This window comes from Marmota monax, unplaced genomic scaffold, assembly GCF_021218885.2.
Source record: "Marmota monax isolate L192 unplaced genomic scaffold, Marmota_monax_Labrador192_F-V1.1 WCK01_AAM20220418_F8-fsc00005, whole genome shotgun sequence".
NCBI classification, from domain to species: Eukaryota; Metazoa; Chordata; class Mammalia; order Rodentia; family Sciuridae; genus Marmota; species Marmota monax.
Window position 1 is genome coordinate 13,944,127 of NW_026692254.1, and position 13,040 is coordinate 13,957,166.

Genomic DNA, 13,040 nt, shown 5'->3' on the forward strand with positions numbered 1-13,040 from the left:
TTTTTAGGAGCTATTGGGAAAAGAGCTGTTTCCTCCTTCTGCATTCTTAGTAACATGGTAATGGGAGCCATCCAGACCATCTTCTCACATTGTGCCCCCTGTTGTTCAGAGTTCAGGTGTATCAGCCTTCCTCTGTGAGCAGGGTATTCACAACGGGACAAAAAGGGAACTTTGGGAAGCGGCCAAGTCAGGGCTAAGAACTTAGTGGACTCAGTCCCAGGATCCCTCAGTTCTCGTAGTTTAACAGGAGTCTCTTGAGCCCTTTATAATTTATCTTTCAAAGCTGCCCCATGGGTAGTTGCTGTTCCCCATTTTTGTGTGTTCCTGCTGTTTGGGTGCTGCTGGGATCGTCATGGTCCCATCTTAGAAGACCTAGTACCTATGTAATTACAATCACAAATCTCTTCCACCAGAGCATTATTTCCACAGTCAAGTGCTTATCATTCTCTAAATCAGTTGTAGGATAAATTAAATCATATTCCTTTTGTGCAAAGCCATGCATAGAGCATCTCTTAAATTATAGCATGAACTCCTTGCCATTGATGTTGTATGGGATACAATAAAAGCAGTCCTTAGCAGGAAGAGTAAAGCAGGTGGCATCACTATATCAGACCTTAAACTATACTACAGAGCAATAGTAACAAAAACAGCATGGTATTGGCACCAAAACATACTGGTAGACCAATGGTACAGAATAGAGGACACAGAGACTTACCCACAAAATTACAATTATCTTATATTAGACAAAGGTGCCAAAAACATGCATTGGAGAAAAGATAACCTCTTCAACAAATGGTGCTGGGAAAACTGGAAATCCATATGCAACAAAATGAAATTAAACCCCTATCTCTCACCCTGCACAAAACTCAAAGTGGATCAAGGACCTAGGAATTAAACCAGAGACTATGAGTCTAATAGAAGAAAAAGTAGGCCTTAATCTCTATCGTGTGGGATTAGGCCCCAAATTCCTTAATAAGACTCCTATACAGCAAGAATTAAAACCAAGAATCGATAAATGGGATGGAATCAAACTAAAAAGTTTCTTCTAAGCAAAAGAAATAATCTGTGAGGTGAACAGAGAGCATCCTGGCAGCAAATTTTACCCCTCACACAATCAGATGGAACACTAATCTGTAGGGTATATAAAGAACTCAAAAAGCTAAGCACCAAAAAAACCCAAATAACCCAATCAACAAATGTGTTTACCTTATTTTTGCCACTCTTCAATTCCCTATACGATTTTATTATTTATTACCTATCATTCAAATAAATATTAACACTAATATTTATTAGTGTTATTATTATTAATCATTCTTAACTTTAAGAATAAATGAAGATACAGAAAAGACAGGCTAAGTTTTTAAATTCTGGCTTCTAATAATTGACAAGTTGCATTTTTTAGAACCTATTTAGGTCTACATGGACACTTCTTGTGATTATTTAAAGATCAGGGTATCAAAAACTTTTGTGCTAATTTGGTATTCCTTCCTTTCCTCTGAACATGATTTTTTTACAACTTCCACTTCAGAGGACAGTACTCAAAGCTTTGTTTTTCAAAAAAAAATTATATTTTCATGTTTACAGCTTCATTCTATTTGTAAGACTATAATTCAGTCACTTTTTGTCATTGTGATTTTTAACCTTGTAACTAACGGACTTTAAAATTGATTGGGATAGTTAAGACATTACTTTCTTTACTAAATTTTCTTCAGACTGGTTGATGTTAAGTAATTTTCCCTCTGACCTGTGACATTTATATTTTAATTCTGTTAATATTGCTGTACTTGAACAAAAGTGTTTACTTAAGATTTGTGAATCCTTGTTCATTATATGTTCAAGGAAATCCCTAGCTACAGCCCCTAGTGTCTGAATAATGATGTCATCTCTGACCCTAACTTTTGCCTGAAGTATGCACTATAAATCAGTGTTGTCATTTAATAAACCCAGAAATAATTAGGCATTTCATCATAAAACCAGAGAGCCTAAAAGAAATAAAGATCTTGACATTTATTTTTTCTTTTGTTTGTTCTTTGTTTTTTGTTTTCTTTACTTTTATTTTCTTATCATATTTATTTTTTCATTTTTTGAGAAAAAGGAAAAAGAAGTTTTATTGCTTTGCTAGCAAAGGAGAAACACAGGGGACTTCTGTCCCAGAGGCTGTGATTCTGTCCATCAGCAGGAACAAGGAGGCTTTTCAAGAGGTGATTCAAAGGCTACATTCCATGTTGGTGTTATAATTCACTTGTTAATTTGGGAGATAGTCATTTCTGAGATCTTCTGGTGCCATCCCCAAAGCCTGGATTACTTCTTTCCTATGGTGGATGTGTTCTCAAGAACGGGTAAATCTGCCTAAAATAGGGAAGAAAGGTAATCCTGTTTCCCCTGAGATTAGGGAAGAGGAGAGATTAGAGAGGAGCAGGGAGAGAGGAAGAGAAAGAAACGTGCATTTAAAAAATAAGTTATAGTAGCAGAACAGCATGGGCTAATTCAAAGCATAAAGTGGACCATTGTTACACTTCCCCACTATCAATTTCTATATTCGATTTCTGTGGAAAAATGGGCGATGACATGTCCCAAGGTGCTTCCTACTGAGAGAGGATGAAGTTGGGGAAAGTAACCCAAAGTCCTTGTTGTCTATCAGTTGGGGCATAGACTGTTAAGGGTATTCAGCATCACATCAGTCCAGAGGTCCACAGTGGCAGATGGCAGGTGACTGGACAAGGCATACATAGGGCAGGAATTATGCTAAAACAATAATAAACAAAACAACAAAGCATTACTTTTTTGTACACAATTAACACGAAAGCAATCAGTATTTCAGCCAGTCTCTGAAAACCAGGAAGACAGTAATTCATAATCATATCAGTGAAAAACAGATCAAGTTTATCCATGTAGAAATAGTTAGGAAGCTTTGTAAGTCTATGAGATCAGGCTCAAATTAAGTCATGACAAACTTGCGACTCTAGAGTCCTTCGTGATCATTTTTATTAGGCACTCCCTATAAGAACCCTTCCTTTATACCATCCAGCCTTACTTACTTTTGGTAGGGCTGACACAGTGTACATCTTAAGTTACATTAAAAAAATATTGTTTTTCTTTTTAAATGTTTATGTAGGAATGTGCTTTGGTTATATTGTCCTGCCAGGTATTTAAGATCTAGTTGGTCAAAACCGACCTTGTTCCTATCTACTCCTAAGAGTCAGCTGAAATTCCTCGGAGATCACTCTTGGGGACGTGTGCAAAGCATCTTGGCTCTTTTAACTTTCCTCTACCACTGGTGCCATTGGCCAGGATGGGTCAGAGTCTTGCTGACCATATGTAGCTTCTTTTTTTTTAAAATTTTTTATTTGTTTCATTTAATTGCACATGACAGTACAGTGACCATCAGGGACATTTCCATCTCTAATTACCCTCCTCTTTTCAGAATCTATACTGGTTGGCTTCCTATTCTCTAAGGTCCTCTCAATCTCCCTGATTGGCAGATTGGGTGACTCACCAGAGTTTCAGGGCCCAGAGAGGGGTCCCATCATTCTCTGGGTCCTGGCTGACCTTAGAGGACAAGGACCAAAATATTGGCTACTATTTCCTTGGTCCTTTTACTTCCTTGACTTTGGTCTCCAAGTTTTTGATTTTAAACATCCAGCAGCCAGTTTCACCAGTCTTAAAGTGGGAATAAATGTTATAACTTCAATATCTATAATTTTACAGTTACCCCTTTCATTTAATTGGGGTCAGTATTAGTTCTGTGAGTCACCATTGCATTCTATCGGTCCTATAGGTAATAGTTTATTATGTCAGTTTAACTCAGGTTGTTTTATTAGTAGCATTACTTCTGCAAAACACTAACAGACAACAGTTCTAGAGTTTATAAGGAAAACAACATGAAATTAGCAGAGAAAAAAAAATTCCATTTGTGTAATAGCTACAAACCAAGTAAAATGATTTTTATAATCTTAAACTCTTACTTAGTTATATATTATATCCCCTGTTTAGTTTGAGATCACAGTAATTTTTACAACAAAATTTGATTTTTGAATATAACTCTAAATGAGCTCAAGTCTAGCCTATTTTGGAGCCATTCTAACATGGAGTTGGGAAGCAGAGCCTTATCTCAGCTAAGGGGTGGGGAGGGTTCTTGACAAATAACATGATACAATATTACATCTAAAACATGAATCAAAAAGGCTAAGAGAGCTTTTAACTTTTTGTGGAAAAGTGGCAAAATGCTTTTATGTTTTACAATGTCACTTTTAAATAGATTAAGCTTTCCTTATTACCTTCCAAAAATACATTTAAATTTGTATTCCAGAGTGAAAAGTCACTCAAAATTGTATATATAACTTATTGACAACAGGTTACTTTATCCAGCTATAAAACATCAAATGACATGAATAAATACTAATCAAATTTGTTATTTCTATATAAACCCAAGACCATTGCTACAGATAATTTTAGTTTTGAGAAGACCAACTTGGTAAAGTGTTCTCCCCTAAGATTTACATTTAACCAAGTTTAACTTTTAAAGTACAATTTAGAATAGAATCCAGAGTATACGGTAACAATAATCACAGGTCTACGTGGATTAGCAGGACTAGCAAAAATCAAAGGAAAGCCTTAAATCTCTTACACATTTAGGAAACAGTGTTAATGATCAGAAAAGCACTTAGTCAAAGCAAACAGATATAAATAAGACAGGTCTTCAAATGACAGTGTGGCCCTTCTATATCAGATACCATGTATAAAAGAGAGGACTTACTGGTTATCTTGCTGCTAAACTTACATAAACTTTCATTTTAAAAACTTTTATTTAACACTTACACAAGGCTTAGACAGATACAGTTCTCAGATGCATATGTATATATATACCAAGTCACATATATTTAGGGTTTAACATTTATTTTTAAAGTAAAATATTAAGTTAATGTGGTGTAAATAAATTTCAGATGATTTCAGTCCTGAAGATTAGTATAGAGCAGGAAAATGTCTGATTTTATGTTAAAGAGAGATATTTGAGAGCTTTGGGTTGTGGCAGTTGACAGTGGCATCTCTGGCTGGGTGAGCTGGTACACACTTATAATACCAGTGATTTTCAAGACAGAGGCAGAGAACTGCAAATTCAAAGTCAGCTTCAGCAATTAAGACTCTCTCTCAGAATAGAATAGAATAGGCTAGGGATGTAGTTCAGTGGTAAAGTGCCCCTGGGTTTTCTCCCCAGGATGGGAAAGGAAGGAAGGAAGGAAGGAAGGAGGGAGGGAGGGATGGAGGGAGGGAGGATCTTTTGAACTTTCTTTCAGAAGTTATTCTGTGGCTTTTATATTTGAGCAAGGTGTAGAGGTATGTCTTATTGGTGTAACACTTGCCTTTCATTCACAAGGCCCTAGATTCTGTTCTTGGTATCACAGAAAAAAATAAATAAGAAAGAATAAGGGAAGAAAACCACTGAATTTGAGCAAAAGAGGGCATACTGGGATCTGAGACTGGATGAGTTAGCTCTTTCCCTAAGCCTAAATCAAAAATTGCTCCAACACTTGTAAGTAAGTAAAATCTTTCACTCAAGAAGATACAACTGGGGCTGGGGTTATAGCTTGCCTCACAAATGTGAGGCACTGGGTTCTATCTTCAGCACCACATAAAAATAAATAAGTTAAATAAAGGTACTTTGTCCATCTACAACTAAAAATATTTTTTTTAGAAGAAAAGCTAGAACTGGCTGGGTGCAGTGGTGTGCACCTGTAATCCCAGTGGCTTGGGAGGCTAAGTCAGGAGGATTGCAATTTCTTTTTTTTTTTTTCTTTTTTTATTTTTATTTTTTAGTTTTTGGTGGACACATCTTTTTTTTTTTTTTTTTTTTTTAATGTGGTGCTGAGGATCGAACCCAGCGACCCGCGCATGCCAGGCGAGCGCACTACCGCTTGAGCCACATCCCCAGCCCCAGGAGGATTGCAATTTCAAAGCGAGTTAAAAGCCAGCCTCAGCAAAAGTGAGGTACTAAGCAATCCTGAGACCCTGTCTCTAAATAAATAAAATATAAAATAGGGAAAATCCCATCATCATTCCTTATAGAAATAGAAAAAGCAATAATGAAATTCATTTGGAAAAATAAGAGATCCAGAATAGCCAAAGCAATCCTTAGCAAGAAGAGTGAAGCAGGAGGCATTATAATACCAGACCTTAAACTACATTACAAAGCTATAGTAACAAAAACGGCATGATATTGGCACCAAAATAGACATGTAGACCAATGGATACAGAATAGAAGACACAGAGAAAAACCTATATAAATACAGTTATCTCATTCTAGACAAAGGCACCAAAAACATAAATTGGAGAAATGGAGCCTCTTCAACAAATGGTACTGGGAAAACTAGAATTCCATATGCAGCAAATGAAACTAAACCCCTATGTTTCACCATGCACAGACTCAACTCAAAGTGGATCAAAGACCTAGGAATTAGTCCAGAGACCCTATGCCTAATAGAGGAAAAAGTAGACCCAATCTTCATCATGTCTGATAAGGCCCCGACTTCCTTAGCAAGACTTCTAAAGCGCAAGAAATAAAATCAAAGAATTAATGAATGTGATGGACTCAAACTAAAAGCTTCTTCTCAGCAAAAGAAACAAACATTGAGATGAAAAGAGAGCCTACATTTGGGAACAAACTTTTGCCACATGCTTGTCAGATAGAGCGCTAATCTCTAGGATATATAAAGAACTTAAAAAACTTAACATCAAAAAAAAAAAAAAAAAACCCAATCAGTAAATGGGCTAAGGAGCTGAACAGATACTTCTCAGAAGAAGATATACATTCAATCAACAAATATATGAAAAAATGTTCAACATCTCTAGTAATAAAAGAAGTGCAAATCACAGCTACTCTAAGATTTCATCTCAAGCCAGTCAGAATGGCAGTTTTTAAGAATACAGACAACAATAAATGTTGGTGAGGATGTGGGGGATATGGCACACTCATACATTGTTGGTGGGACTGCAAATTGGTACAACCAATCTGGAAAGCAGTATAGAGATTCCTTAGAAAACTTGGAATGGAACCACCATTTAATCCAGCTATCCTACTCTCTTGTCTACCCCCAAAGGACTTAAAATCAGCATATTACAGTGATATAGCCATATCAATGTTTATAGCTCAATTCACAATAGCTAAACTATGGAAGCAACCTAGATGCCCTTCAATAGATTAACGGATAAAGAAACTGTAGTATATATATACAATGGAATATTACTCAGCATTAAAAGAGAATAAAATTATGGCATTTGCAGGTAAATGGATGGAGTTGGAGAATATCATGCTAAGTAAAGTAAGCCAATCCCCCAAAACCAAAGGCTGAATGTTGTCACTGATAAGTGGATGCTGATCCATAATGGTGGGGAAGGCATGGGAAAAATTAAGGAAGTGTGATTAGGCAAAGGGGAGAGAGGGGAGAAGAGAGGGGATCGGGGCAGGAAAGATGGTGGAATGAGATGGACATCATTACCCTAGGCACATGTATGACTGCACATATGGTGCAACGCTACATCATGTACAACCAGAGAAATGAAAAGCTGTGCTGAAATTGTGTACAATGACTCAAACTGCATTCTGCTGTCATGTATACCTAATTAAAATTAATTAAGGGCTGGGCATGTGGCTCAAGCGGTAGCACGCTTGCCTGGCATGTGTGCGGCCCGGGTTCGATCCTCAGCACTACATACAAAGATGTTGTGTCTGCCGAGAAGTAGAAAAAATAAATAAATATTAAAATTCTCTCTCTCTCTCATCTCTCTGTCTCTCTCTTTTAAAAAAAAGTTTAAAATTAATTAATTAATTAATTAACAATAAATAAATAAATACAAAATAGAGCTGGGGATATGGCTCAGTGGTTGAGTGCCCCTGAGTTCAATCCTTGGTACCAAAAACAAAAACAAAAGAGAGAGAGAGAGAGAAAGAAAGAAAAATAAAAAGCTATAACTGTCTGAGCATGTCCTAAATGTTTCATTATAGGTGTGGTCCACTAATTGATCTTTGTAAAGGCCCCCATGTAAGACACACTGGAAAAATTACAACCATAAAAATTTTCAAGGTAAGGATTGATTATTTTAATTTATAAACACAGCAAACTTAAGTTGAACTAGATAATAGATTTAACTCATATCTTTTCTAGCCTGAACATCATAATATTTTAAATATTTCATTCTTATTTGCCTAATATATTTTAGAATTTTGATATTTAGACCACTACATATAGCTTATGTATAATTTAACTTTATGTAAAGTATTCTAATGCATTTCTTTTTTATATGATATTTTAAAATACTGTTACAGATGCAGCACTATCTCCACAAGTATCACAGTTGTGGATTTAATCAACTGCAGAATGAAAATATTTGGAAAAAAATTGCTTCTATACTGAGCATGTACAGATTTTTTTTGGTCATTATTTCCTAAATAATACAATCTAACAACAATTTGCATAGAATTTGCTTTGCTTCAAAGTATGCAGGAAGATGATTTAAAGTATACACATAGCTTTTATGCCAATTGTAAACCAATTTTATTAGGGACTTGAACATCCTTGGATTTCAGTATCCATGGGAGGTCCTGGAACCCCCTGCAGATACTGAGGGACAAACTGCATTGTGGTTTTCTTGAGTCACCCAAAGTGAATAAGAACATTTGTTTGCATGTGAGAATAACATGCTGTAGGAAAAGGAGAACCAGGGAATGTGATGGTGTGATGTGGAATCAGAGGTTTGGGAGTGACTCTGAAGTCTCAACCTTTCTGGGACTTGTTTTCCTCACAGGTGAAATACAGGACTGCATGATAGCTTTACCTTTTAAAGCTCTTAATCCCTGCGCTACATCAGTGAGGCTAAGATGCCCTTCCCTGGACCTCCTGTCTCTTCTGCTCCCCTCTTGGTGACTGCAGTTGCTGTTCAACTTTCCCACCATCCAGCTTCCTGTCACTTTGATTCCTAGAATCCACAACAGACTCTTTATGTCATTTACTGATTAGTGCTATCATTTGGGATGGGATAGTTTAATTAGAATCTATTTCAGATTCTTCCCAATATTACCAAAAAAAAAAAAAAATCTATAAGCATTGTGGATGTTATGGTGGAAAATTATGTACTATCTTAGAGTGATTTTATTTGTAACCAAATGTTTGATGTGTTTACCAAAATCTTATTTGGTGTTTATTTGGTGTTTAGAATTCCTCAACATACTGGGAGGGAAATCCTGAAATGGAAACGTTGCAGAGGATCTATGGGATATCCTTTCCTGATAACAAAATGATGAAAACCTGGGAAAAGTTCCAAGAGGAAGCCAAGAATCGTGATCATAGGAAAATTGGGAAGGTATGCCCCCGATCCTCATCAGTACTAAGACACAAACATTCCTTTGTTGCCTTGAGTTTACATCTCATAAAACTAAATTTAAAAAATTATATTTCGCTGTCCTATTTTCTGCCTTCTGTTTTGCTGGCATTCGTTGCCTGTTGTTGAGTTTTTTCATATTAATACCCCAAATACCTTCTAACCTCTTTCCTCCCTGTATCTTTTATTAGATTTTAAAAATTATACTGTTCTCTTATTTTTATCATGAAATTATTTTTTAAAATTGTGTACACTCCATAGACTGCATTCATTGTATTTAGGAGTCAAGGACGGGTGTAGAAAGAAGGATGAGATTTGAAAGCCGGTAGACCTGGATTGTTAATCTCAATCCTGCCACTTATTAGCTTTGTTGTGATGGGCAAGGTATTCACTTATGAAGCTCCCTGCCTGTCCTTGTCTGGGGTAACCTTGCAGGTTGATGTGAGGACAGATGCAGGGGTAGCTGAAATCCGTGAGAAAGAATGACCATCATCACTTGAAGCACACCTCCTGTGGTGGAATGTTCTGGTATTTTTTAAAGCCAAGTAAAAAATTATCATTAAGTGAGAAAGATGACAGAAAAGCCAAATTAAAGACTAAGTAATCATAAGAATGAATTGTCATTTTACATGTGGTATTATGGATGGTTAGGGATAAGTACTGAGAGTCTTTGGAATGCTTATTATTAGAATATAGGAAGATAACTGAGTATGATTTATTGTTAGCATATCATGTGTATGTGATGAATATTATTTGACAAAAGATGAAATTTGAAATGCAATTATTATTTTAATCTAGGAACAGGAACTTTTCTTTTTTCACGATTTGAGTCCTGGAAGCTGTTTTTTCCTTCCCCGAGGAGCCTTCATTTATAATACACTTATGGATTTCATACGAGTAAGTTTAAATTTTTAAAATGTTTTATTTTTGTTCAACTACATTTTACATTGTACTATTTTCTCTCTTATTTAATTTACATTTTACTGTTTTCTCTTATATTTAAATTATTTCCATTAATTTTATTTCAGTAATAATTATAAAAATTTTTGAACTTAAAAGAGAAATAATAGATTGTGTCTTCTAATAAAAATATGTAGCTGATTTTTGTTTTCTCTAAATGCTGTTTGATTTCATGAAATGTTTATCATATAAATCTGTAGAACTTTAAGATAAGCATTAGACCAGGTATGGATTTCCCTGTGAAAGAAGGAAGGGGAAAGTATTCCTCTCTGGCACAAAATGCTAAAGTGGAAAGCATTGCTTCTCAAAAGGTGGCCTCTGTTGGCCACTGGTTGTTTGACAGCCTTAGAGGAAAGGGTAAAAAAAAAAAATCTGTAAAATACCTACCTTATAATAACACAAGTTCATAGATTGGAAAGTCGTTAGTATTTGCATAATTAGGACTGTAGGGATTTTGTTCAGAGGTGATTCATATGGTCTACTAGGATTACCTTTTCATTTTCACATGACTTATTTATCTTATAACTAAAAGAATGATGCACTGCATGACAATGTTTGAATCAGTGACAGACTATGTGATGATGATTCTGTAAGATTATATTGCCATAATACAATGGACAGTTACGGTGCAATAAGATCATATTGGAGCTATCTTAGTTTGTGTCAGTGTCCCCTGTGATTTCCTTACAAAGAAATAGCATTTCTCAGACTGTAACCCTGTCATTAAATAATACAATTGTACCTAAAATTTTTAATTAATTCATTTCTATGTGCCTATTACTAATTTACCCTAAGACAGTCTCTTAAAAATCACAAAAACCTCTTGCAGCATATTCTGTATGCTTCAGGTAGTTGCTCAGGAGTGTGTGTTTGTTTTTTTGCAGATTTGGGCCTCTCCAGAATTAACTTGACGCTAAGATTCTTTTTGTTTTTAAACTGTCTAAACAGATTTTTTTATTTGTTTTAATTAGTTACACAGGACAGTGCAATGATCTTGACATATCATACATTTGAATCAGATGGGATATAATTTCTCATTTTTCTGATGTACAGGTTGCAGAATTACATTAGTCATGCAGTCACGTATATACCCACAGCAATAATAATGTCTATTTTATTCTGCTGTCTTTCCATTCCCCACTTCCCCTCCCCTCCCCTCCCATCACTTCTGTCTACCCAATCTAATGTGACCCACTTCTTCTTTTGTTTTTTCCCCTCACATAATCATACCTGTATTCTGTATAACAAAGGGGGTCTCCTTCCCTCTTCCATGCAATTCCCATTCTCCCTCCTTTTCCCTCCCACCTCTCTTCCCTATCTAGAGGTAATTTTCTTCTCATGCTCTTCCTCCCTACCCCATTTTGAGTCACCTCCCTTATATCAGAGAAGACATTTGGCATTTGTTTTTTTGGGATTGGCTAACTTCACTTAGCATAATCTGCTCTAATGCCATCCATTTCCCTGCAAATGCCATGATCTTATTATTTTTTAGTGCTGAGTAATATTCCATTGTGTATAAATGCCACATTTTTTTATCCATTCATTCCTTGAAGGGCATATAGGTTGGCTCCACAGTCTAGCTATTGTGAATTGTGCTGCTATAAACATTGGTGTGGCTGTGTCCCTGTAGTATGCCGTTTTTAGGTCTTTTGAGTATAGTCTGAGAAGAGGAATAGAATAGCTGGGTCAAATGGTGGTTCCATTCCCAGTTTTCCAAGGAATCTCCACACTGCTTTCCAAATTGGCTGCACCAATTTGCAGTCCCACCAGCAATGTATGAGTGTACCTTTTTCCCGCATCCTCACCAGCACTTGTTGTTATTTGACTTCATAATGGCTGCCATTCTTACTGGAGTGAGATGGTATCTTAGAGTAGTTTTAATTTGCATTTATCTGATTGCTAGCGATGGTGGGCATTTTTTCATGTATTTGTTGATTTATTGTATATCCTCTTCTGAGAAGTGTCTGTTCAGGTCCTTGGCCCATTTGTTAATTGGGTTATTTGGTTTTTTTTGTTGTTGTTTAACTTTTTGAGTTCTTTGTATATCCTAGAGATTAGAGCTCTATCTAATGTGTGAGGGGTAAATATTTGTTCCCAGGATGTAGGCTCCCTATTCACCTCACATATTATTTCTCTTGCTGAGAAAAAAACTTTTTAGTTTGAATTTGTCCCATTTGTTGATTCTTGGTTTTAATTCTTGTGCTATAGGCATCTTATTAAGGAACGTGGGGCCTAACCCCACGTGATGGAGATTAGGGCCAACTTTTTCTTCTATTAGATGCAGAGTCTCTGGTTTGATTCCTAGATCCTTGATCCATTTTGAGTTAACTTTTTTGCATGGTGAGAGATAGGGATTCAATTTCATTTTGTTGCATATGGATTTCCAGTTTTCCCAGCACCATTTGTTGAAGATGCTATCCTTTCTCCATTGCTTGCTTTTAGCACCTTTGTCTAATATAAGGTAGTTGTAATTTTGTGGGTTGGTCTCTGTGTCCTCTATTCTGTACCATTGGTCTACCAGCCTGTTTTGGTGCCAGTACCATGCTGTTTTTGTTACTATTGCTCTGTAGTATAGTTTAAGATCTGGTATACCTATACCACCTGTTTCTCTCTTCCTGCTTAGAATTGCTTTAGCTATTCTGGGCCTCTTATTTTTCCAGATGAATTTCATAATTGCTTTTTCTATTTCTGTGAGGAATGCCATTGGG

The 13,040-nt window shown here is 36.1% G+C and overlaps 1 protein-coding gene and 1 long non-coding RNA gene across 2 annotated transcripts in view; one reads left to right on the forward strand and one right to left on the reverse strand.

Annotated features, from left to right (window-relative positions):
* The window catches only part of Tars3 (threonyl-tRNA synthetase 3), a 68,448-nt gene that overhangs the window by 16,409 nt on the left and 38,999 nt on the right, over positions 1-13,040 (forward strand). The window contains exons 8-10 of the mRNA XM_046435826.2: positions 8,000-8,078; positions 9,208-9,354; positions 10,171-10,269. Coding sequence (XP_046291782.1) covers positions 8,000-8,078; positions 9,208-9,354; positions 10,171-10,269 — 325 coding nt within the window. The remainder of the gene's footprint in view (positions 1-7,999; positions 8,079-9,207; positions 9,355-10,170; positions 10,270-13,040) is intronic.
* Positions 1-13,040, reverse strand: part of LOC124087126 (uncharacterized) — a 56,482-nt gene that overhangs the window by 3,357 nt on the left and 40,085 nt on the right. The gene's annotated exons all lie outside the window — the stretch shown is intronic.